At 31.5% G+C, this 25,293-nt stretch overlaps 10 protein-coding genes and 1 non-coding gene across 11 annotated transcripts; 4 read left to right on the forward strand and 7 right to left on the reverse strand.

Moving 5' to 3' along the window:
* Positions 1–1,522: 1,522 nt before the first annotated feature.
* Positions 1,523–3,679, forward strand: GPT2 (bifunctional glycerol-3-phosphate/glycerone-phosphate O-acyltransferase GPT2; the record flags this gene model as incomplete). The annotated part of the gene is made up of 1 exon (XM_001643458.1): positions 1,523–3,679. One exon carries the CDS (start codon positions 1,523–1,525, stop codon positions 3,677–3,679), a length of 2,157 nt encoding a protein of 718 aa, XP_001643508.1.
* A 237-nt stretch (positions 3,680–3,916) lies between these two features.
* BET3 (TRAPP complex core subunit BET3) lies at positions 3,917–4,513 on the reverse strand (the record flags this gene model as incomplete). Its single annotated transcript, XM_001643459.1, has 1 exon — positions 3,917–4,513. The coding sequence occupies one exon, from the start codon at positions 4,511–4,513 to the stop codon at positions 3,917–3,919; it is 597 nt and encodes a 198-aa protein (XP_001643509.1).
* Positions 4,514–4,929: 416 nt separating this feature from the next.
* Positions 4,930–6,156, reverse strand: ETT1 (Ett1p; the record flags this gene model as incomplete). Its single annotated transcript, XM_001643460.1, has 1 exon — positions 4,930–6,156. The coding sequence occupies one exon, from the start codon at positions 6,154–6,156 to the stop codon at positions 4,930–4,932; it is 1,227 nt and encodes a 408-aa protein (XP_001643510.1).
* A 1,083-nt stretch (positions 6,157–7,239) lies between these two features.
* Positions 7,240–8,301, forward strand: Kpol_473p12 (uncharacterized protein; the record flags this gene model as incomplete). Its single annotated transcript, XM_001643461.1, has 1 exon — positions 7,240–8,301. One exon carries the CDS (start codon positions 7,240–7,242, stop codon positions 8,299–8,301), a length of 1,062 nt encoding a protein of 353 aa, XP_001643511.1.
* Positions 8,302–8,650: 349 nt separating this feature from the next.
* On the reverse strand, positions 8,651–9,157 carry TMC1 (Tmc1p; the record flags this gene model as incomplete). The annotated part of the gene is made up of 1 exon (XM_001643462.1): positions 8,651–9,157. The coding sequence occupies one exon, from the start codon at positions 9,155–9,157 to the stop codon at positions 8,651–8,653; it is 507 nt and encodes a 168-aa protein (XP_001643512.1).
* Positions 9,158–12,823: 3,666 nt separating this feature from the next.
* Kpol_473p14 (uncharacterized protein) lies at positions 12,824–14,689 on the reverse strand (the record flags this gene model as incomplete). The annotated part of the gene is made up of 1 exon (XM_001643463.1): positions 12,824–14,689. The coding sequence occupies one exon, from the start codon at positions 14,687–14,689 to the stop codon at positions 12,824–12,826; it is 1,866 nt and encodes a 621-aa protein (XP_001643513.1).
* A 1,650-nt stretch (positions 14,690–16,339) lies between these two features.
* NOB1 (rRNA-binding endoribonuclease) lies at positions 16,340–17,746 on the reverse strand (the record flags this gene model as incomplete). Its single annotated transcript, XM_001643464.1, has 1 exon — positions 16,340–17,746. The coding sequence occupies one exon, from the start codon at positions 17,744–17,746 to the stop codon at positions 16,340–16,342; it is 1,407 nt and encodes a 468-aa protein (XP_001643514.1).
* Positions 17,747–18,256: 510 nt separating this feature from the next.
* Positions 18,257–18,355, forward strand: Kpol_473trna2. The gene is made up of 2 exons: positions 18,257–18,294; positions 18,319–18,355. It is a non-coding gene; the product is annotated as a tRNA-Lys (tRNA).
* A 450-nt stretch (positions 18,356–18,805) lies between these two features.
* On the forward strand, positions 18,806–19,249 carry AIM29 (Aim29p; the record flags this gene model as incomplete). Its single annotated transcript, XM_001643465.1, has 1 exon — positions 18,806–19,249. The coding sequence occupies one exon, from the start codon at positions 18,806–18,808 to the stop codon at positions 19,247–19,249; it is 444 nt and encodes a 147-aa protein (XP_001643515.1).
* A 211-nt stretch (positions 19,250–19,460) lies between these two features.
* Positions 19,461–21,017, reverse strand: LPL1 (putative hydrolase; the record flags this gene model as incomplete). Its single annotated transcript, XM_001643466.1, has 1 exon — positions 19,461–21,017. One exon carries the CDS (start codon positions 21,015–21,017, stop codon positions 19,461–19,463), a length of 1,557 nt encoding a protein of 518 aa, XP_001643516.1.
* Positions 21,018–21,551: 534 nt separating this feature from the next.
* On the reverse strand, positions 21,552–22,412 carry Kpol_473p18 (uncharacterized protein; the record flags this gene model as incomplete). The annotated part of the gene is made up of 1 exon (XM_001643467.1): positions 21,552–22,412. One exon carries the CDS (start codon positions 22,410–22,412, stop codon positions 21,552–21,554), a length of 861 nt encoding a protein of 286 aa, XP_001643517.1.
* Positions 22,413–25,293: the final 2,881 nt, after the last annotated feature.

Below are 25,293 nucleotides of genomic sequence, written 5' to 3' on the forward strand. Positions count from 1 at the left end.
AAGAATAATTATATCCAGGAAACCTCCTGTTGATGTATTTAATTGAAACAATGGTTCGATACCAGTCATTTGTGATCTATCTCATACTAAGAAAATAGAATGGAAAAACAATGGATAAGAAGCAACAACTTTTAATAATTGCCCCATACATTCCAAGTTATCACAAATATTTTCGAAAAGGCAGGGAGGGAAGGGATGGAAGGGAGCAGGTGTGGTTCTATTCATCATATAGTTAACCAAATTCCGTGAGACGTTTTTATACACATATATATTACAAAGAATTGATATTTTGATGCAAAAAATACAGAAATATGTATTATATCTGTACTGTTACAAAGAATTATTCACTATGTCGATCAAAATATGTATAGAACAAAATCTTGAATTCCCTTCCTTACATTTTCCTCTCCTCTCACTGCAATGTACATTCTTCTATAGAAAAAATGCACGCTGTTGCAAGACATTACTACTGATAAATCCATCAATACCTTGATTGCAACAGAGTTAAGTTTAACGAATAATTGAATTCTCATCCTAATATAACTCATTGCTAAAAATGATCAATCGATCCTTCTTCGAAGCCATTGTGCAATATTATTATGTACAAATATAAAGACCAAGGAGGTATATATTATTTTAATTCAACAGTGTAATCTTCCTCACACCTCCAAGGTTAACAATCGAAGTATTATCTAACATCAACACTAACCATGTCTCTTTCAAGAAAACTTAACCCTCCTCCACAACAACATTAAATTCAACAATAACATTTAATTTGCTTTGTATTGGCTTAAACATCAAACAAATACCCTCTGATACGTTTTTACAACCTTTTCTTGTTGTCTTTCTTGTTGTCATGGTACTTGTTCTTGTTCTTGCTTTTGTTCTTGTTCTTGTTCCAATTGGATTTCGAATTCGAATTCGAAATTCATTAAGCCTATCCCCATTGGCATAAAAAAGAAATTGGTGATATTTTATTTAAAGGTCCTACAATGGAAATATTTATAAAACTTTAACTAGTTTCGAATTACTTATTACTGTTGTTGCCAAGGAAAGGAAGAGGGTATCGAATTGAGTTATATCTATTATAGTGCTGTTTAAATTATTGATCTTCCATTAGGTTGACCTATTCTTACAATTGATATTCAAGTTTTGTATATTTTTTTGGGCTAAAAGTAGATTTCTTTCTGGGATACCTTTTTTTGCTTCTGTGGATCATATAGTCACACTTCTTATTTATTCTTGTAAGAAGTGTTGGAATTTTAACTAGGAGTTCATTCTATCATTATTATTATTTTTTAATATTTCCAATAGTAATTATTTCTAGTGCTTAAGGATTTATATAAGTATAGATTATTTGCAGCATCGAAATTACAATAGTCATATTTTTCTCTCATTTCAACTTTTATTTGGAAAAGACAAAACATTGCGATTACTAGAGGTATCAATCCATACACAATTATTTATCGAAAAGATTAATCCTTTACCTCTTTCTCTGATTCAGAATATCTTACTATAAAATATGTCTGACGAGAAACCTTCTAATAAAGGGCCATCCGCTCATATTCCAAGTGCAGATGTGAAATATTCCAACCCTTACAATGGGCTTGTCTATAATTTTTACACTTGGTTATATGATTTTGTTTTATTTATATTAAATATTTTGTTTATGATATTCTTTAGAGAAGTTAAAGTTAGAGGTGGTCACAATATTCCTCCTGTCGGTACACCAACTATTATAGTTTGTGCTCCTCATGCAAACCAATTTATTGATCCTTCTTTAGTTATGATAACCGCAAGAAAAGTTGTATATGATAATGACAAATTTGACGTAAACAGATCAAGACAAACTTGCTTTGTAACAGCTGCTTCAGGTTTCAAAAAACCAATAGTTGGACAATTTGGTATTGCTACTGGTGGTATCCCAGTGCCAAGACAACAAGACAATTTATCAAAAGTTGACAATAGGATTGTATTATATTGTCCTGATATGAATAAACCAACTGTTATTAAAGGTCGTGTCACAGATAATTCTTTAGAGAATCCAGGCTTTACTAAAAGATTCACTCCAAAAGGTTTAGTTGGTTTGCCTAATTTCTTAGCAAACGCAAAAATTGAATCAATCCCTGATGATTATACTATCATTCTTTCTTCACCTTTCAAGAATATCGATGCTCCTATCCAGGAAAAAATCAATTATCACATAGAAAATGGATGTACGTTCAAATATGCTCCAAAGGTTGATAATTCAAAAGTGTTCCAAAATGTCTTCAATCATTTGGATACCAAAGGTTGTGTCGGTATTTTCCCTGAAGGTGGTTCACACGATAGACCATCACTATTACCAATTAAGGCTGGTGTCGCAATTATGGCTCTAGGTGCAACTGCTGCAGACCCAACCTTAAAAGTTTCTATCGTTCCTTGTGGTTTAAATTATTTCCATAGACAAAAATTCAGATCTAGAGCGGTTATTGAATATGGTGAACCAATTATAGTCGATGGTGAAATGGGTAAACACTATAAAGAAGATCCTCGTGGTGCTGTCTCAAAGTTATTGAAAAAGGTTACCGATGCTTTATACTCAGTGACAGAGAATGCTCCTGATTATGAAACTTTAATGACAATCCAAGCCGCACGTAGATTATATAAACCAGCTTCAAACAACAAAAAGATACCACTGCCTGTTGTTTGTCAAGTCAATAGAAATTTACTATTGGGGTATTCTAAATTTAAAGATGATCCAAGAATTATCAATTTGAAGACTGCTGTACAAAACTATAACGAAAGACTATATTCCTTAGGTATTAAAGACCATCAAGTTCTTATGTTAAAAACTGGAACTGCTGCAAATATAAGAACACTTGTTGTTCTGCTTAACAGAATAATTAAACTTGGTGCCTTCTTTACATTGGCTTTACCTGGTACGATTCTGTTTACTCCTGTATTTGTTATAGCTCACTATTATTCAAAGAAGAAGCAGGAAGAAGGATTAAAAAAATCAGTAGTTAAAATAAAGGGTATTGATTTGATCGCAACTTGGAAAGTTATGGTTGCTTTAGGCTTTGCTCCAATTCTTTACATTACCTATTCTTTAATCTTGGTATACACCGCATCAACCCATAGAAATTGGTTAAGTTGGTTATGGATACCATTCAGCAACAAGGTTATGCAATTCTTTTATTTCTATGGTTTACTTGTCCTAACTACTTATGGTAGTTTGAAAACAGGTGAAGTTGGTATGGATTTGTTAAAATCTTTAGCTCCTCTATTTGTGACACTACTATACCCAGAAGATACAATAACTGATATCCAGAAATTACGTAATGAATTAAGTGATGAAATTACTGACATTTGTAATGAGTTGGGTCCTGAAGTAATACCAAACTTTGAAAGTTACAGGAATTCAAGAAAAAGTGACGAGGACAAAAGTGACAGTCGCTCATCTTCAGTTACACGTAGCCGTTCTTCATCATTTAGCTCCCTATTCTCTAATGCTTTGTCCAGAGTTAATTCTAGAGGTTCCTTAACTGATATTCCAATCTTTGCAGATGGCAGGAATTTCAATGAAACTGAAGATAGTAGTAGCAGTGATGAAGAAATTGATGATGACAATATCTTTCCTTCAAAAATTACTTCGATCATTAGAGCGAGACGTCAAAATGAAAAGAAGGAGCAATAAAAGCTGAACTTAGTAAATATTGACACTTTAGAAATAATGATTCATGATAATTAAACCCATTTTCGATATTATTAGTAAATATATCAGTATAACTACCTACACATTACTATTTAGCCTTTTTAATAAATTGAATTAAAATGGTATTCAATATATCCAAATAAAATATATCCCAGATAGCTATATATATACATGAATACATATAGAAACTTTGTTAAATATTAATCATTTCATGACAATTCAATCTTCACCGATAGGGATTTCGTCTTTTAGTACTTTGTTTAGTTTGATTCTAATTTCAGTTTGTGGTTCATTTCTTAAAATATCTGATACAAAATGCACATCACAGTCTAGCTGGACCATCTCTAGTGCACCTCTTAGAACACCGCATAATATATTAGAATACCACAACTGTTTTGTAGCATCCATTGGTAGCTCAACAAATTCACTTAATGGGTTTTCTAATAAAATAAGTGAGAATGCATCGTTACTAGGTGACCAATTGGTTACTTGAGGTGTTATATTTAAAAATATCTTAAATGCACATTTTGTAATTACTTCACTAGTCCTTATCATATCCTCACATCTTGGTAAAGCTGTTCTTGCCAAGAAATCCTCTATTAATCTTACACCAATATTATAACCCATACTAAATAATTGATCATTGACTTTATTATAATCACGTTGGAAATCGGTACATAATTGTGATACAATTGCACCATATGTCATTGTGAATAATTCAGCATTTATCTTCTCAGTTTTATTCTTCCATATTTCTTCACCAGTAATTTTTAAAGACCTCGATTGAGATGCTGATAGTTTCTCTGAAGTAGCCATTCTAAAATTTTATATTGTTAGCCTCTTCAACGTATGATCTACAAATATTAAATTCACAAGCCAATAAGTACACTATCAACTCTCACAACATAACTACATCTTTTATAAACCTCTTCGTTTTATAATTAATATCTTTAATAGTTCTTGAATTAAGTTTTGATTTAACAGTAGATGCCAAAGTCACGTGAATACTGATTATGAGAAGACGAACAAACAATAAAGATGAAAGATAACCCTTGTTTAGATGTTAACTTTGAAACGTATCATTAGTACAGTAACAACCATAATGCAAAAGAAAGAATTATATATAATAATCAAGACATTTTCAAATAGTTAACTCATTACAATTCCTTATGAAATATGAATCTATAAACGAACTCTTATTTTATTTAAAATTTTATTTTTATCATGTTAAATCATTCCTTTTCCAACAAGTTATCTAAGATAAATTGGAACTTACCCTTGGTAGCCTTATTGGCCTTTCTTAAAATATCTTCAGCTTTTTTGTAAGCACTTTCTTGTTCAGAAGATTGGTAGTCTAACAAATTACCTAGGTCAATTTGAGCTTCAGCGACTTGTACCCAAGTTTTTGGATCTTCTTCGTTTTGAGCCTTTTCCAAATATTCTAAGGCTTTTTTAGTTAATTCTTGAGCCTTCTTTTGAGCTTCTTTGGATTCATCAGTTGGTTCAACATCTTCATCGTCGTCTTCATTACCATATATAATGCTCAAGTAAGTAGAAGCAGGTTCTTCGGCTTCCTTTAACAACAATTCACCAATGGATCTAGCTACTGAACGGAATAATTCAGAATCTTTTTCCTTGATACTTTCTAATAAGTTGTCAAAAGAAGATCTTAACCATTGGTAGTTTTCTGGAACTTGTTGTTGAATTTGATATAGTGGATGAGTAGTCTTTAACTCAACTAAATCGATACCATCTTCATCATCACTATCCAAACCTTCTTCGATATCATCTTCATGACCGAAGTTTTCAACTATATCTAACAAATCGTTCAACATGTTTAAGACTTCATAACTCAATTCTAAATCAGAATCAACAATAACAAAATTTTTCTTAGCATCCTCTAATTTTTGGTGTAAATCTAATTTCTCTTCAGAATCGACTTCCAATTTGAAAATGTATTCTAATGGGATTCTTTGCAGTAAAATCTTGGCAAAAACTAATTTCAATAGATTGGAATCTGGATGAGCAGCTTGACCATAACTCAATCTATCCAAAGCATTTCCGAAGAATTCAGAAACTAACTTTCTTTCTTTACCTTCTTCTTCTGCAGCTTTGAAGATAGTCAATTCAGATAAAGCTAATGCATAAATAGCATGAAATCTATCATTTAATTGCTTAGCCATTTCTTCATCTTCTTGAGCTTGACGGATTAGTCTGTCACATTCGTGAACAATACCATTTAACATATATTCATCATCTCTCTCAGATTTAAAATAATTTAACCATAAACCGTGTAATTGAGCCAATTCATTATCTGGATCAACACCTTCACCTAATTCAATTTGAATTTGATTAGTGACTGTTGGTGTAGCATTTCTAGATCCACCTTCTGATCCAGATTCTACCTTTCTCTTCTTTTCTCTGTTCTTCTGACCTAATCCCAAAGCTCTCTTAGCCATTTTCCCCCTATATTAGTTTATAAGTTTACCTAACGATAGTAACCTTTCCTCTTTCTTAAAAGACGATTCTCAATGCACAAGATACCAAAGTTCTATATAGAAAGTACAAGATTCAAATCATCCCATCTTTATATTTCTATTTTAACTATCTTCATTCCAGCTTCCAATTTAACGCCCAAAATTTTTTCATTCATTTTTCGTATAAAGCATTTCCGTAATGGGAAATGCCAAATATATAAAAAGAAACGGTGAAACAGCATAAATTCTTAATCTTAATTTCCTTCTGGCTATGGGTTATTCTTAGGTCGTTTATTTAAAAAAAAAAAAAGAAAGTGAATATGTCAACGAAAAAAGAAATGTTCTAAAACTGCCAAATTGAATTAAAAAGACACTTCGAGAGAGATGATGACCAGAATGAATATATACACAACTTGGAATAACGGTATGGGAAAATAGGAGATGTCAGCGACTCAAAATATCAATATTCTTCATTTTAAAATGCTGGCCACTAGTTTCTGTTATAATTTTATGGAATGAATAGATCAATTTTAGTAAAAATCTTAATTCTTTACACCAAATTATGTGATAAATTCAACTCAAAACCATCTAAATTGTAACACAAATATAGACACAGAGATTAAGTTGGATATGGTTAATAGAGCTTCTTGAAATATCTTTTCATTTTTATCTATTGAGAATTTTACAAAAATAATTCAACCTTTTTTCATTTTTTCCTTTTGATGTAATTTTTAACATGATTCAGAGAAAATCCCGCAGAAGGAAAACTTTAATTCATTATATTTGAGATGCATTTTTTAAGTGATTTTTCAACTTTATAGGAAAGTAAAATAAATGAGAAAGAGTTAGAAAAATATTAGAGATCTGATTACTTTATTTTAAATGGAAGCCAAACTCCGCATTTGTACCAAATCGAGTATCAGAACCTTCATTAGCGACTAGTATTTCAATGAATGATCAACAAAGTTAGATAATATTCATCTATATTAGATATAAAACAATAACAATTACAATAACAAAAATAACAACTACAACTACAATAAACATAATAGATTGCTAATTATCATGGTATTTAAAAGACTTTTGCATTCTACAAAAAAAAATATTGCATTTGCATTTGATATCGATGGCGTACTTTTAAGAAGCAAGACTCCCATTCCTGGTGCAGGTGATGCGTTGAGGCTACTAAACAAAAATAATATCCCTTATATTCTATTAACAAATGGGGGTGGTTCTTTAGAATATCAACGTGCTGAGTTTTTATCAAATACATTAGATGTGGCGATTTCCCCAGATCAAGTTATATTAAGTCATACTCCTTATAGAACTCTAGCTAATAAATACAACAAAATTTTAGCTATTGGCACACCTTCCGTAAGAGAAGTGGCTAAATCCTATGGCTTCAAAAATGTTGTTCATCAAACTGATATAATTAGGTATAACAAATTCATTACACCTTTCACAGGATTATCAAATGAACAATTATTAGAATATTCTCAAGAAATTCCAGATATAGATACTAAAAAATTTGATGCAGTACTTGTATTTAATGATCCACATGATTGGGCTGCTGATATTCAAATTATTACTGATTTATTAAATACTAACAATGGTATGCTTAATACATTAAGAAATGAACAGACTTCTAAACCATCAATTCCAATTTATTTCTCAAACAACGATCTTCTATGGGCAAACGGATATAGTTTGAACAGATTTGGTCAAGGTGCTTTCCGTTTCTTAGTTAGAGAGTTATATTCAAGATTAAACAAAGGCTTAGCTTTAGAAGATACAGTAATTGGCAAACCAACAAAAATCACTTATGATTTTGCCCATAATGTTTTAATTGCATGGAGAGAAAATCTATTGAATGGTGGTAGAAATGGATTGTTAAGTAAGCTACCAAATTGGGGTGAAGAAGCCAAGACCTCTCCTTTTGATAAAGTTTATATGATTGGTGATAATCCAGCTAGTGATATCATTGGAGCTTACAAATACGGTTGGGAAAGTTGTCTTGTTAGAACAGGTGTTTATAGAGATGGGGATAAGTTAGACGGCTTCAAACCAACTTACACGGTAGATAATGTTTATGATGCAGTGACCAAAGCACTTGAAGGAACTATATAATCTAAATTTCAGAAACTTTTACATGCTGGCATACTATTAGTATGAACGAAGACAAAAAAAATGAATGATATTGTAAATAGGCTATTTTATATTTTTTCATTAAAATTACGGATTCTTTTATAACATATATATACTACTGTCACTTTTGGTGAAGGTAGTCATCTAGTCAATTTTATTGCAGGGAGGTGACTTTGAGAATGATGCAAAATGTATATATATATAAATAATGATCAAATCAAATATTTGTAGGCATTATGTACCTTCATATTCATCTTCAACGTTTTAGTTATCTATCTTTCTCATAAATCCACATTAAATCTTAAAGAGTAAATGGACTGACATAGAAATTCTATATCTGAATCTTGGGTATTATAGTTTGCTCACTCTCTAATTTATCAGCATTTCTCTTTCGCAGTTGTTCTTTGCAAGTGCTTAGACCCTTACATTGATGGTTCTCTAGTAGTCTATGTTTGGAACAGTAATTACCACTACAATAATCACAAAATCCTATAAGCTTTAAATGAGAACTAGTACAATTACCATAATAACATTGCGATTTCTTCTTCTTCTTCTTACCACCTGTCGATGTTTTAATTACCTTATTCTTGAGTTTTGTTGATAAAGTGCTATTATCTGAATTTTGACGTGACAATGGTATGATTTCAGATATTGAAGAGGAATCTAAATTATTTATATCTTGGATAGTTGGATTTTTTCTACAGTTTCTTTGATATGATGGATTTTCAATTTCATTTGGTGATGAAGATGATGACGATGGCGATGTATTTGAACTTCCAATAGCCACCGGTGTTAGGCTTCTTTGTCCAGCTTGAACTGGTGTTGGTTTAGCATCCATATTTAAATATAGTTTTCTTTATATGTATATACTTTTTTTTTTTAAAAATTTATGACAGCTTGTCTTATGATTTTAGTATAATATCCTATGACAATAATAGAGATGATAATTTGACAATATTCAAATTACAATATTAGAAAATATTTGGGTATTTAAGTATAATTAATGTTTTATTTTTTTTTACTTTTGGATTTAATTTTGTTAAAACTAAGAATTGGTTTGATATAAATAGTCACCATCATTCCCAATAAACCTTATAACCCCTCCTCCTCCCCCCCACTAACTATTTATATTGCATATTTATTTTTCACTTAATTGTTAGAGATATTATTTTATTCCCTAGTGATTGAATATATAATCATGTAGTAGTAAAGGAACCAGGCATTATACAGACAAACTATAAAAGAAACAATTCAACCTGATGAAAGAAAAAGAATCAAAATGAACGTAATTAATAATTATGACAGCAAAAAGAATGAGAATAAGAATAGCCACAACTACAATTACAATTACAACTACAACTACAACTTCAACAATATCACGATAAAATAGAGGGCTCTTGGAAAATGCTCTTGTTTGTCCTTGCTTAGTAATTTTTCCCTACTTTATAATAAATATCAAACAATAAACCATATCCAATTGTTACCTCCTTTTCCAACACAATTCGTTCAAACTAATACTCTCCCTACAGTGTAAATTACATTTACAACATATCTCTGAGTGTGTCCCACCAAATAAGAGTTCATGATTCAATTCAATTCAATTCAAGCTAATTCAAGCCAATTCAATATAAACCAAATCATCAGTCTCTTTGAATTAGGCTACAAGAAACTTTGCCTAACAGTATGTGCAATCAAGTATAGTACCATTTTCTTAATAAAAAATCAAGAGAGTACTTAATACTGTTCAGCAATACGAACTAATATTAGGTATCATCATCCATCATCCATCAACGTAATACATTTTAATCGTTGTACCACCACCACCTAATAGTGACGACATATAAAAAACCTCAAATGCAAACTGTCCGAATCCTTACTTGTTTGTCAAAACCAGTTTGACTTAGAACTAGAACTAGAACTGGAACTAGAACTGGAACTAGAACTAAATCTACATGGAATAAACGCAAATGAAGTATCCTCCAAGATTCTCTATTTTACTTCTTTTCAAGTCATTGCTTCCTTATCTTTATGTCCAGTTCTCTTGAATTATATATATATACTTCTTATTCTATTGCTTATATTCCCTAAATCCATCTTATCATTGAAAATAAGAACTGACATGGCATGATAGTCAGTTTCTTATAGTCATACCGTCCTTGCTTCAGAAACTCTCGTCTTCATTATCATCATTATTATCATTATCATCATCATCATACCTCACCCCTCCCATTGCTTGGTAACTCCCTGCTGTCAGAATGCTTACTAACCGTTTAATTACAAAGATAGTAGTAATAATGATCAGAAACAGAGGGGGGGGTAGAAGTTTGTACTAGTAAAGTAACTATAATCTAAACCCAACAAGAGTTCAATCGTACTATTACTATCTAAGAGTCTTTTACTTGCCTTGTAAAGAAAGTTGTTTTAGCCAATGAATGAATATCGCAATGGTGAACTTGTAAAAGAAAGGGCAATAAGAAAAGGTAATGTAAAGAGGGACATCATGAGAAGAAGATAAACAAACCTACTGTGAAATTTGATTTGCGTATTTCAATTTTGAATTACTTATTCAATGATATTCTAATCTCTTCCTTCAGTACTATTTTATTAATGGATTTAATTTCTTTGTAATGTTACAATCAAATAAGAAAGATTAATGCAAATACAGTAATAAGCCTATTTTGTCCATATGTGGTTGGGAGAAAAGCTCTATATCGCTTTGATGGGTCCAGTATCTTTTCCATTTCCATGAGACGGTAATCATTGCTTTTTAAGTAAGACCGTTCATTCTATTTAACAAGAAATGGTAGTGCTTGGAAAAGATACTAAGAAGTTAACTGGAAAGGCATATTATATCTTGGAAGTAAAATCATTCGCAAGCAATAATCAATTCAACCTCATTTAAGTTAACTTAGTTTACTTTGATTTAATCTAATTTAAATTTAATTATCCCTCCTCCTTCTTTTAATATCATCGTACTAAAATCTTTATACCACTAGTTTCATTGTATCAAATTTCATGCATAAGTAAAGCCTGATTACTTTTTACTTAAAGATAAAATATTAGCCTAAGTTAAGTTGATGATTAATTGCAAAAAAAGTTTCAATTTAAGGTAACTAATATCTTTATTGTTGATTTCTGTTTCCATAATTAAACTTTCACTTTATTCCATCTCGGTAAAGGTCCAGTACATAAACTAAACTGACACCTTTTAGCAACTCGAATACTGGATGTTATAGTGATATGAAAGGTTAATTATAGTGATATGAAAGGTTGGTTAAAATAATAATTTCTGTTAAAAAGTATTAATAATAATAATAATTATCCCTTGATTAATTATGTATCTCATGATAGTAAAATGAAGCAATAAAGATGCATATGTCATCTTTTATTTAATCTAGTAACCCATTAGTTGCATGGATATACACAAATTATACTGTTCTTACGATAAATCACTAAAAAATAAGCCCCCCCTCCCTCATTTTTTCATTTCATTAGTTAATTTGCCTTTACAAGGATATAGTTTTAGATTGCTGTCAAGTAACAAACTAAAAAAGTACTAAAACAGATTTTATTAAGTGTAAAATTGATAATTTTCGATATTCAAGTATTCTAACCATGACCTTGAGGATTCTGAACAAATGGCAATAATAAATGTAAATTATTAGCTGACACTTATTTTTATTTTTATTTTTATTTTTATTTTTATTTTTATTTTATTCCATTATCTTTGACATCATATTGTCTATCATCGGGGTTACTTTTCTGGTACAGCTAACCAATAATGACGTCACTACGTCGCTATGTTTTCTACCATATCTTTTTTTCTTTATCTTTAATTATATTCATTATTATTTCATTACTCTTAGTAATCAAGAAGGAATACCAATATTAATCTTGATTCAATTAGAATTGTAGATCTTCAAATCCAAATGCAACATTAAGTTAATAATAATAATAATAATAATAATAATAATAATAATAATAAATTAAAAATAAATTGAATAAGTCTTTTTTTATCAAGCTATCCATTTTGTATCTTATGTTAATAAATAGAAATGGACAAATGCAGAGAAAACTTATATTGATTTTATAATGTTTTTCTACCAAATATCTTAGAAATGTCAAAATTTAGTAAGTCCCCTATTAATAAAATGGAAATCTAACTTATATATCTAAATATTATCTGGTCAAAAAAAAAAAATAATGCATACAGATATTATAGCACATACTAGGTGAAGCATAATAGTGGACAATGACGACTATTGGTCGGATGCGATTATGAATAAACAATAATTTTTTCCTTACTTAGTATATGCAATGGTTTGGTTTTTGTATTTTTTTTTTCAGGATTCAAATTCAAATTTAACTAACTCTTGTATCAATAAAAATCCAAATTTGTAATATTATACTCGACTTGATGATATATGCTTTGTTAAGTTGAAAAAGTGAACTTGCCAACCGTAAATGCTAATAATTATTATGACTTAAAGCAATTCTAATGGGTTTAAGTGCTAGCCTGATTTATATTCATATTCTCAGAGCCAGTAATTAATTCTCCCACATCATCGTCATCGTCATCGTCATCGTCATCGTCATCGTCATCGTCATCGTCATCGTCGTCGTCGTCGTTATCATCTTCATCATCAGAGGCATGTCTGCTTTTCAAAACATTGCCATTAACATCTTCATCTTCATCATCCTCATCTTCCTCCTCATCTTCTTGTTCGGATTCAACGTTAGGATAACCACCTAATTTCATCACAATCTTATCCACTAGCTCATTCCAATCCATCATACCACCAAGGCCTATATCACCATTTATATCCATAACTTTTTCAGAAGGTTTTACAACAGTCATCCAAGGCATTTCTTCTTTGATAGTCTTCAAATGTTTCTTTGTAGAGTAACAATTATAAGTACTGCTAATCATGGAAGGGCCCAAAAGAATAGGATACATTGGGTTCCAAGCTCTCAAAACACTTGTAAGTAAGTTGTCACATAAACCTAATGCAATTTTAGATAGCGTATTAGCGGTTAAAGGAGCTACAACCATTACATCAGCCCAACGGCGTAATTCAATATGAATAACAGGGTCTGTACGTTGTTCCCAAGCTTTCCATTCATCTTGATCAGTCCATACTTGAATGTGAGGTGGTAACTCCGCCTGTGCTGATAAAGGAGGTGGACTGGTTGTGGAAACATGCCCATTAGTAGTTGTATTAATAGCTGGTAAATTTTTATTCTTCAATATTGACGACACATCGTTTGATGTTGTTTTAGATAGGACGCTAGAATCATTTATTGCATTGTTACTATTGTAAACTTGGTTTTGGGTATCCCTTTGGATATCGAGAGGATTGGTTTTTGATGTAATACTTCCAGATTTTAGTTTCTTTGTATATTTTTTTGTGAAAAATCTTGCTGCTGAATCAGTAAGTACCACTTGAATACTAATCTTATCTCTACCGTAGATTTCTTCTAATTTTTTAATTATCAATTTAATTTTGAAAACACCCAATGCACCTGTAGCACCTAGCAACACATGCAGTTTACCGTCATCTTGTGGCAATCTAGGATCTATATTTTTGGCATTTTCTCTTTTGGCGATATTTGGTCTAGAAATTTGCTGTTGCTGTTTCTGTTGTAGAGGAAGATTGTCTAGTTTTTCTGTTAAAATTGACTCTTCAGATTTAGCCAAATTCTCAGTTTGAATTACTATAGGGGAATGTGCCCTCACTAGATTTGGATTTGAACTTGAACTTGATAAAGAATCATCTGAAAACGAAGGAGAAACAGAAGTTGACTTTTCATCATTTTTCTTTATTATACTTTTGGGTATATTAACAGCAGTTAGTGAAGGATCGGAACGTAAATCAAAAGTAGCACCCTTTCTTTCTTGTTTTATGGAGGTAGCTACAGCAGCAATATTCAAAGGAGAGACCGACTGATTGATATGACTTGGAGTAGGGACGTTAATAGAGTTTATGAATGGTTTTGAAGTGAGACCACCATCTATAGAGTATTTTTCTTCACCTGTGAGAATAGAGATTTCGTTCCCAAGATCTGATTTCACAGCATTTGGTTTAGCATCACAAAATGTGACAGTCGGTACTCTTTTCAAGCCAACTTCTGGACTATTTGAAACCACTGCACCTGAAGTTCCAGTGGTGTTAATGATTGATTTAGTTTTCACCAAATCATTACTATTATTTGGTTGTGAAACCGTGGTGGTGATGGTAGGGAATCTTGAATTTGCAATGCTAGTGCCATTACCGTTGTTAATCGAATCAGAATTTGGTAATTTTGACACCATGGAGAATATTGGAGAGGTAATTTCCTCTGATTTGATTTGATTTTCTGGATTATTCATTTTCCACAAAACAAAAGAAATCAATTAATAGTTACTGAGTAATTAGTAATCTTAGCAGTACGGTAACGAGAATAATGATACCACAATACCGAACAAATAGATATGAATATATCTATATCTATATCTATATCTATATATATGCGATCAAAGCAAACAATATCTAACGGACACACGGTGGTACCAGTGTCTGATCTTATTAATGATAATATTTTTACAATAAAATGAAATAAAATACAATACAATACAATACAATACAATTCAATACAATTCAATACAATACAATACAATACAATACAATACAATAGAATAGAATAGAATACAGTGACGAACAAATAAACACAAAATAGAGTAATTTTACAATTCTTATAACTAATGTATTATATTATATGATATTATATTGTAGGATAATATTTTTATAGTTTGTATTAAAAACCTTGGAACAAAAAAAATCACAAAAGCAAAGTATGCCTCTTGTTTAATCCCAACTGGAGGAGACCTTCGACAATCTTAAAAATGTATACAGAGATAAAGGTAAATTCACTGACACTCAGGACTGACACTCACTCATACATATACTGATATACACACGAACATACACATATACAGACAGTCTTTCTTACACAGACATATATAGATAAATCTATGTTTGATAAAGTTGGAAATAGATTGGGTAGTATGTTAAAATTACCAATCGATGAGTGAAGGAAAGAAAGAAAGAAAGAATGAATGAATCCCAAAAACCTGTGTGGGTGGGTAGTCTTGTCGTTGCAAAGTTTTTTGTTTCTTCTTTTTTTCTGAAAATCTTCAAAGCCTAAAGCCAAAACTCAAAGCAGAAGCAGAACCAGAACCAGGATTACATTTTATATTAGGTCTAAAAGCAAGTATAGATTTACTGCAAAACAGCAACAAGCAGAGTAATTTACCAATTTTACAAAAACTATAGAGTAGAGTAGAGTAGATGAGATAAATTAGAATAGAATAGATCACCATCGTCCTCATCAGATCAGGAAATCCAGAAATTTTCACCTTGCCAAAAAAAAAAGTTTCATTTTATCAAACTTTTTGTTAAGAGTGAGAAGAGAGTGGGATAGTGGGATAGTGAGACGAGAGTGGGAGATGTTGGATGGATCGATTAAGATCAATCTGTTAAAAAGTAATTTCGAACTGAACTGAATTGGACAATCGTGTGTTCTTGTCAACGTACAGTACTACAGGTAAGAAAGAGATCATATTTTCATTTGGTTGTTCAGGAAGAAGCAATGCGAACAAGCAATAACGTAGTGCAGTATAGAGTAGAGTAGAGTGTAGCCATGGCGTGCTGTTCTAGCACATAGTGTTTCTTTTGTCTGTTTCGAACTTGAAACGAGAAATTCGCAAAAAGATATCTGTTTACATTGGCACGTGATCAAAATGAAAAAAGAGTAGTCTTCATCCTTTTTTCTTTTTATTTCAGTTATGCACAGGTTACCCGGAAACGTGTGCGTTTGTACAACAGGCAAGGTCATGAAAATAGTGTCAGGGTGAACAGACAGACACTTTCTCTTGAGGTATCGATCAAACTCTATTGTTAGTACTTTCAATAATGTTTAAATTACACCAATTTATATATATAAATAATGTATACAATATATCTTTTGAAGTTTTAAATCTTCATTTTTTCCTTCTAACACTGTTCACATATCTCCCTCTATTAACTTTTACTGAATGGTGTTTCAACCCAGTAATCGCAAATGGCGACATATAATTATCTGCAGAACCACCTCCAATCCAATTATCTAATACCTTTTCATTATGCCTATTGGTCCATTCTTCTTGTTTCATCAATTGAGAATATTCCTTTTGGTCCTCTCTTAAAATAACTTCTTGATATTGTGGTTTGGAATGAATATAACCCTTTTTACCATATTTTTTCTGCGAATTTTTGGAAAGTGGACTTGCTATAGAATAAACATTACCTCTATTAATCCATTGGAAATTAGACTTAAGATGTGGTGTGATCTTACCTGTCTCAGAATCAACACTTACCGCGCATCTTAATAATGTATTTTGTAACCCACATGATGGACAGAAATGCTTGGCTTTACCATCCTTTGGCAATGGCAATAATTTGAAACATGCATGACATCTTAACATATAGTTACGCAATCTTTTGATTCTTAAACCCGACATAAAATTCATCAAGTTTAAATTTAATTGCAATGCTACATTTTGTACTGCAAAATCCCCAGTAGCTAGGGCAACTTGATTGCTTGGTAAATCTAATGCATTATTACGTTCTTGTTCTGATGCTTCAACACCGCGTGAACCTGTAGTATCTTCACCGCTATCTTTAATTATCATCTCTGTTAAATTATCTGGGGTAATCCAATCTCCATCATCATCTTCTTCTCCATACTCTTCTCCCAATTCTTCGTTCTCTTTTTCAACCTTAGGTACAACTACTTCAGTTTCAACTTTAGCTTCAACTTGAGTTATAACTTCCTCATCATCTTCTTTATCCTGTTGGACTTGAGGTTGGGATTCTGCTTCGACTTGAGCTTCAGCTTCCCTCTTAGCCCTTTGCTTCTTACCACCTCTTCTTGTCTTTTTCTTCTTCTTTTCCCCACCTTCTTCCTTAGGAACACTTTCTTTGTCTTCTTTGCCTTGATCTTCTTTAATATGTTCAACTGTATCACTTATACCTAAATGATCTAAACTTTCACCTGGCACTTTCCTTAGTCTCCAGTCACCTTTGTTTAATTCGGTTTCTAGTTCATATGCTAAAGCTAGAATATGAATATCATTTGCACTCAAAACTTGGAAATCACCAGTCAATTTTGCAAACTTACTTACTGTGGCAATGGAATCTTGATTTGGATGTCTCAGATTCAATGTACCTAAACTTTGCCAAATTTCAAGATTCTTTCTAGCTTGAGCATCTTTAATTTCTTGGAAAACTGTTGGTGTTGTATAGAAGGACTTTGCATACCTTTGATAATGAGTATATGATTGGGTAATCAAAGGTGTTGCATCCAATACTAATGCTTTAACATGTGCAGTATTTGAATCGGAACTCATTGTAACCAATTTATTCAGATATTTTGATCAGTATATATGGCTTGATATGACTTAACTTTGGCGGTTTCCTTCAATAATTCTTAAGTTATTAACTATACTGAATGAGTAGGAAAATACTGACCCTATGAAAGAAATATAGAGATTGAATACCAATAATACCAACAATAACAGCTTGATATAACTATCTTTAAGTATCTTTTAGTACTAGTATATTTCTACCTCATCGCATAAAAATTAAAAGTAAAAATTTTCTTATTTAGTGAAAAATGTTTAATGGTTGAAGTAGTAAAGGAACAAATAAAAAGTTGTGCCAGAGAGCAATAAAGAGCTTTGTACACACTTACAAGTACTATCCCCATGTGGACATTAGGGTTTTTAAGATATAAATCTGCTTAAAACTTGTATTTAACTATTAGATTATTGTTTTAAAGTAAATAAATTAATTTTGATCATGTGATCCATGGAATTCTAAAACTAAAGTCATTTTTCTCCGACTGCCAGAAGAACTCATCCTTGTTAGCTCAGTTGGTAGAGCGTTCGGCTTTTAAACAATTCCAAGTTTAAACCAAGGATACCGAAATGTCAGGGGTTCGAGCCCCCTATGAGGAGTTCTTCCGTATTCTTTTTTGCCAAATTTTTGTTCCGAGTAGTATACCGTTTGGTAGCGACAACCTCTTAACATATGGAATTTTAACCTTTTATTGCTACTATTGCTATCTATCGTCACGTTTTCTACAATAATTTTTCATCATAAAACAAGATCATAAGCTAAGCTCATCTGGTGATCGAATAATGCTACCCACAATGAAGTTATATCACTAACTAGACATTAGCCTATAGTATTCTAAGTTACATCTATTTAAAATTTGTATTCTTTTTATAATGGATATTAATTTCAATTCGTAGTTGACTTTTGCTCCTTTGTCTTCTTCTTTTATGTTCACTTCTAAATTGATAGACAATTGAAGATTTTAGGAACAAGCTACCTAACCTTAGACGATATCTAATATCAATTGGAATTGATCATTCGACTCTCATAAAAAATATATAATATTCAAAATGCCAGAAAATAAAGATTTTGATTTAGAAGAACCATTGACTTCTACCTCTAGACCTTTGACAGATTCCGTTTTGACAATTAGAGTTATTAAATCATTCCCATACAGAAATGTTAAGAATTTTGTATTACCTAATTATGATTTGAAAAATAAAAGTGCAAAAGATTTATTCGAAGATGTATTAAAATTTATCCAAACCAATGGTTCTTTCAGACCATTCCGTAGTGTTCAATATGACACTTTGAAGATATATACTCATGCCCATGGTTCAAAAACTGTAAATTTAGTGGTGAATTTTGAACATGATGATGATTGGGTATTAGACATAAATAATGTAGAAAAGAAGTTACATGAATATGGGATTGAAAATGAAACAGAGATTTCATTGTTTAAACTAGAAGATTATAAAGAATTCAAAGCTAATCCAACAGAAAAATGGTTGTGATTGATTTTTTCTTCAATGAGAACTATTATAGTTTAAATTTATCAGAGTTTTTATTATAAATAAAGACCTTAAATAATACAAACAAAAAATAATAAATGCATACACACACACACATATATATATGTATATAAATTTCCCGTTTGGGAACCAATTGCAAATATTTCAACCTATTTCGTCACTTCTTTAAAATTGAAATATATTACAATTTAATTCATTTTGAACTGGTTTTAATTAAGTATCTAACCAGATATCCTATAAATTCTACCGTAGCAACACTATTGGGAGTATCCTGTTTTAACCCATTTCTTGCTACTATATCTCTATGTGCATTCAATGCTTTGATATAAATTGGAATCTTAACCCATTCTAATTCATTTAGATTCTTAACAATTATTTTTCTATTATTATCTAAGGGGAGTGTTCCAAATTCCTTTACATATGAGTTTGGATTCTCTGGTTTCCAATTTTGTGAATATGTATGCACAAACTCTTCCCATGAAATCCCACTATACACAGTTTCATCGTCATCTGACATTTCATTTGTTTCTAATGTAATATCTAAATCGTCGCTATTTCCATCACGATCTATTGATATAAGAGATTCGTATGTATCTTCAACAAACCCTCTTACCTTATCGTCAAATCCATTAATTCCTTTTCGTAATAGAGCATCTGTATTCCCATCCTTAATCATTCGTCTATATTGTCTGGTAACGATATATCTATAAATTGTGGCGCCTGTATTTATAATTAAGGCCAAAGGTAAAAAAATAATCATAAGTAAAATTATTAAAGGTACTCTTCTTAACATTTTTAACTTTACCTCTGTAGTATATTCGTCCTTTGAATGAATTACAGCACTGTTTAATTCATTTAAATCGAGAATCTTCGGTTGTAAATTTGAATAACTTGCATTGGGTATATTGAAATCAAAATTATACTTGACACAGTTTTCCGTTACAAGAAATGGGTCGGAATCTGTGATAAATGATGTGTAAAATGGGACTGTTCTATCATTTTTAACATTTGCCAAAACTACACGATATTGGAATTTTTTTAAACCTTCAATAAATTCTCCTGTCGTCATTTTAACCAAAATATCGTTTTCACTATTAGAAATGAACAATTCTTTTCCCGATTTACCCAGTATAGTTGTTCCCAAACTTTTCAGAATAGTGATTAAGACTGCTTTTCCAGGTGAATGATTCAAATTATAAAAATCTACACCAACATGAGGGGTCGCTAGAGTCAGAAATAGAATTGGTTGCATTCCTTCGAATATCTCTTTACAATCAGTAAACATTTTCCCTATAATAAATCTGCCAATTATACCACCAAGTGAATAACCTATGACACTAATTTTGTTAAACTGGTATTTTGAATTTTTAATGAATTGTGAAATTTCAATCAGAGTTCTATAACCTACAATTTCTATCCCATCTAGTGTTTTGAATTTAGCATTTTCCATAGCAGAATAAAAAACGAAGTTACTATTACTATTACCAGCATCAGAGTCATTACTATCACTACCTCTATCATTAATAACTTTTTGAAACATTTCTAATAAAGAATCCATGTGCTTGTAATTTCCCCATAACCCATGGAGCAAAATTACCAAATGTTTAGCCATACTATCCCAAAATTTGATTGTAGTATATTTATTCACTACTGCAGTAGAAAAAAGTTCTGCCCACCTTACTGATAACAAGATAAAGGCACAAGACATTCTTTTATAGTTGGTAATTAAATTTCTGAATCCTTTAAACATTTTCGAAATTTTGGTTTTACATTCGCCTTAATTAACGATTCGGATCCGGTCTCCTTTTAATGTTGGCGACAGCAGAAGGATAAATATACCAGCTAGCTGACAGTAAAAGGAATATGAATAATAATATTATTATTGTCATCTATAGTTAAATGGGTTTATGTGATCTGACTCGAGGTGAAAGGGGCGGGTATATCGAAGATGAAATTTTTCTGAGGGTGATATCGAAAGGTATTGAATGTAAACTATTTAAAATTAAGTATAATTAGATATAATCGAATATAGTAAAATGTAAAATGGCATTTTAAAAAAAAAACCATTGAAATAATTGCTTAAGTAAAATATAACATAAAAAACAAAATGGAATGCATATGTTTTATATTTTGATGAATAACTTTAAAAATGAAAACAAATATATTGTAAAGTAAAAACGGTACAATAAAGTTAATGGAATAAAATAAAAAAGAATAAATTAAATTGGAATAAATTAAATTGGAATAAATAAAATTCAAATAAAATGAGAATAGTAAAAAAACACTACATGCATGAAATAGTCTCATTAGATTGTGAAGTGACCTGCACTTTAAATATTGAACTTTTTCTATAATTTAGATCAATAAGACAACTACCAGGAACTAGAAGAGATTCTGTATTTGATTTATACAGGAGACAATTTTTTCTAGGAGTTGTTGGTATGTCATTAATGACAGTTCTACATTCGAAATAACGTCCATTTCTATCAATTTCCCTTTTCAAGACGTAATTATCGAATTGTAGCAACCGTTTTTGCATAGTTAAATTTCGTTCAGTGCTGTTGCTATTATTATTATTATTATTATTATTGTTGTTGTTGTTGTTGTTGTTGCTGCTGCTGGTACTGCTAATGCTAATGCTATTGGTTTTCTCTTTATAAATAATATTAGGTTTCTTTTTGTTTCTCATAATATTAACCTTATTACTAGTACTACATTTATCGTAACTGTCATTATGACTTCCAATTTTATTAAAACTAAACAGATCAAAATATTTTTGTGAGGACAAATCAGGTCCATAAAGCACAGTCACATCATTTTGTTTATCCCAATTGATTACAATTGGATTTAATTTGATATCGTTCAAATTTTTATCCAATGCCAGTGACCATTGGCGAAAGACACAGTTTACCAGCCTACCCATATAAATGTAATAATCGGTATTGTATTCTAATGAACAAGAAGGTAACCTCATCGAACTTCTCTTATATCTGAATCTATGCAAGAGGGAAAAAACTGTGTGGTAATCTAAAATATCCATGCCATTGAAATAATCTATTGCAGGTTTTGAATAATTTGTCCAATTATCCAACAGTAACAAATTTTGTTTTGTTAATACCGAATCATCAACACTATACAACGTCATCAGTGTTTGAGACCTAACAAAAAAATTATATACCTAGGGGAGTGGGTGGGGAGCAATAGAGGGATACACTTCAACGATGAGATGGGGTGGGGGGGTATATTCAGTTGGCCCTTTTTTTCAAAATATTATTATTGGTACTATGGTATGGAAAGAATAATTTATTTTATTCGAAACAATCATCTTCCATCTTATATATATGTATTCATATCTTATGAATTAGTTATGCAGGCTAAAAAAAAAAAATAATTAGAGAAGATAATAGGTATCCGATTTCCCAACAAAGAACTAAAGAGATAATATAGAAAAAGGTCAAAATAATAAGCAATCGAAAGTTAGTCCTTTTGGTTTGAAACTTCAACAAAGCAGGTAAAAAAAAACAGAGTCTTTGAGTAATAAATTCTGAATCTAAGGTTCCCAGCGGGATGAATCGATACAGTAAGAAGATTTTGTCCTGCTATATTAGTTAAAATAATTAGTTTCTGCAAGCTGCAAGAAAGAGAACATTGAAAGAAAAAGAGGGATAACCATACAAGTGCTTATAATATTGACATCAGCATTACTATGGATCAATCAATCAACCAACCGGGTCAAGAAGAAGAAAACCTAAAGAATTGGAATTTTGTAGTGAGAAATATCAGGAGAGGTTTGTCTGAGTTACGAAATATATAGTAGATAGATAAATTAAGATTGCTTAGTTTAGTTTAGCTCAGTTCAGGTTTGGTTCGGTATGGTTCGGTATAGTATGGTATAGTATGGAATTGGCTAGCTCGAATTAGACTCTTTTAATTTAGAATTCGAACAACCGCAGGGCTGACCCTGGGCGCAAGCTTTTGAAAGAAGGAAACGTTAGTTCGGCAAATAGAGGATTGTTTCTAAAGAACAAATCGCAACAAAACCAGAAGCATCTTTGCATAATCTTTAGAAATCTTTAGAAATTTTGTAAAATGTGATTCGAGAGTAGCTGTGCAGCTTAGAGAGCATATAGTTCTTTTATGTTCTTTACAAAGAACATAAAAGATTGCTTTGCATAACGGAAGGAAATGCGAGTAAAAATCATGTAGGAACACCGATCACAAAAGGGAAATGCCCACAAGAGTAGCCGAGATCCGGCGGGAAAGACGGTTATGGATGTGTGGACGGTCACACGGCTGACCATCGCACACTATCGGTAACTGGTGATCAAAGGACTACGTAAACAAAACAAAAACAAACAAAACAAAGAAAAGCGAAAACGAACAACGAAAGAATAAGGAGACTGGCTCCAGAGAACCAAGTAGACAGACGGAATCTAAAGAACAGATAGTACTAGTAAAGTTTCTGGGAGAAAAAACGAAAGAAGAAAACACAGGCAGTTAGTTAGTTAGTTGTTTGTTTGATCGATTAAGGTAAAATTACAAAATTACAAAACTACAGTAGTTTATGTGCATGGCTTCTACCGTTTTGAATTCCAACACACTCGATCGAGGGCTCGGTTTTTATTCTCCTTCTAATGATCAGAGAGGAATGAATGGCAATTATATCCAGAGAACAAAAAAAAAGAAAAAGAAAAGGAAAAGGAAATACAAAATTTAACAGGTCTCCCCCCCAATGATAACAATCCATAACCTCTCATTCCGCGTTATACTTCTAACCATAAAGTGAGAAAGTGGTAGTAGCAAGTACAAAAAAATGGGAGTGAGGACGTGTAAAGAAAGTTAAAGCCAAGAAAGGAAAACAAAAAGAAAATATATTCAAATCAAATCAAATTGGATACGCTGTCTTCTCTACCGCATGTTTGGAAACTGGTTCAATTTTAGGGTACTGGAGATGGAAAAGAGAGGTAACGATTGAAAAACAGCCGTACACCTCCACTTGCAATTTTATCTTGAAGTTGATTTTTAGGGTTCTCTGTGGTGGTGTATGGGGTAACAAGGAAATAAAATTACAAAATATTATTTCCTCTCTCCCCTCTCTCTCTCTCTCTTCCGTCTTTACTCGTGGGTGAAGTATATGAATGCATGTAATATCTCACTACCATCGGATAGAAATCATAAAAGTTAACTTCTCTCGTTCAAGAAAGACATATAGATTTCTTAAGGATCATACTTTTAACCTTTTTCGGAAAAATAAAACAATTGACAATAACAGTTTTAAAGAGATGAAAAATAAAAAAAAGGTATATACACTATCTTAGTCCTACTAGGTTCTCTTACCGACCGATTGCTGTTTTTTGAAATGTAACTACAGCCAATTATACTGTGCTATATACTTGGTGTAAATGATGTTTGAATTCATGTAGTAGTCGGTCTATACATAATAAATACATAGACAGATAGATACATCTATAAGCTACTATGCTGCTGATACGTTGTTCTTTTCGCAGAATTAGGTCGGCAAAAATACACAAAGACCTGAGAGACTCCCTTTTCTAACCACATATCTATGTGCAAGACTAGTTGGCGCGTGTAACTCTCTACTGAAATGTGGGTTGTATTTCCTTTTTTTTACTTTTGCTTTTGCTTTTGCTTTTGTTTTAGTTTCCATACAGTAAAGAGAACAATTCTCTTATCTTATTACCAAATCTTTATTTAATGAATTCACCTGGTCCCAAGTTAATCCGACACATTCAATACTGTCCACATCTCTATATCTATTGCTTAATATCTATTGCCTTTTTGGTGTTAAACCTAGCTCATCTTAATTGTTGTTGTATGCATCTAACCCAGCAATTAAACTGTACTGTTGAAATTCAATAATATCGGCCTCGGATCATCTTATTTCCCCGATATATATGTGTTTGTACATGCATACATTTATGCTTCTTCCATTTCTCAAATATTAACATTTTTGTTATACCATCTACACTGGATTTTTAAGGGGATATTTATGGTGAAATATACTG

This window comes from Vanderwaltozyma polyspora, genomic scaffold, assembly GCF_000150035.1.
Source record: "Vanderwaltozyma polyspora DSM 70294 KpolScaffold473 genomic scaffold, whole genome shotgun sequence".
Taxonomy (NCBI): Eukaryota; Fungi; Ascomycota; class Saccharomycetes; order Saccharomycetales; family Saccharomycetaceae; genus Vanderwaltozyma; species Vanderwaltozyma polyspora.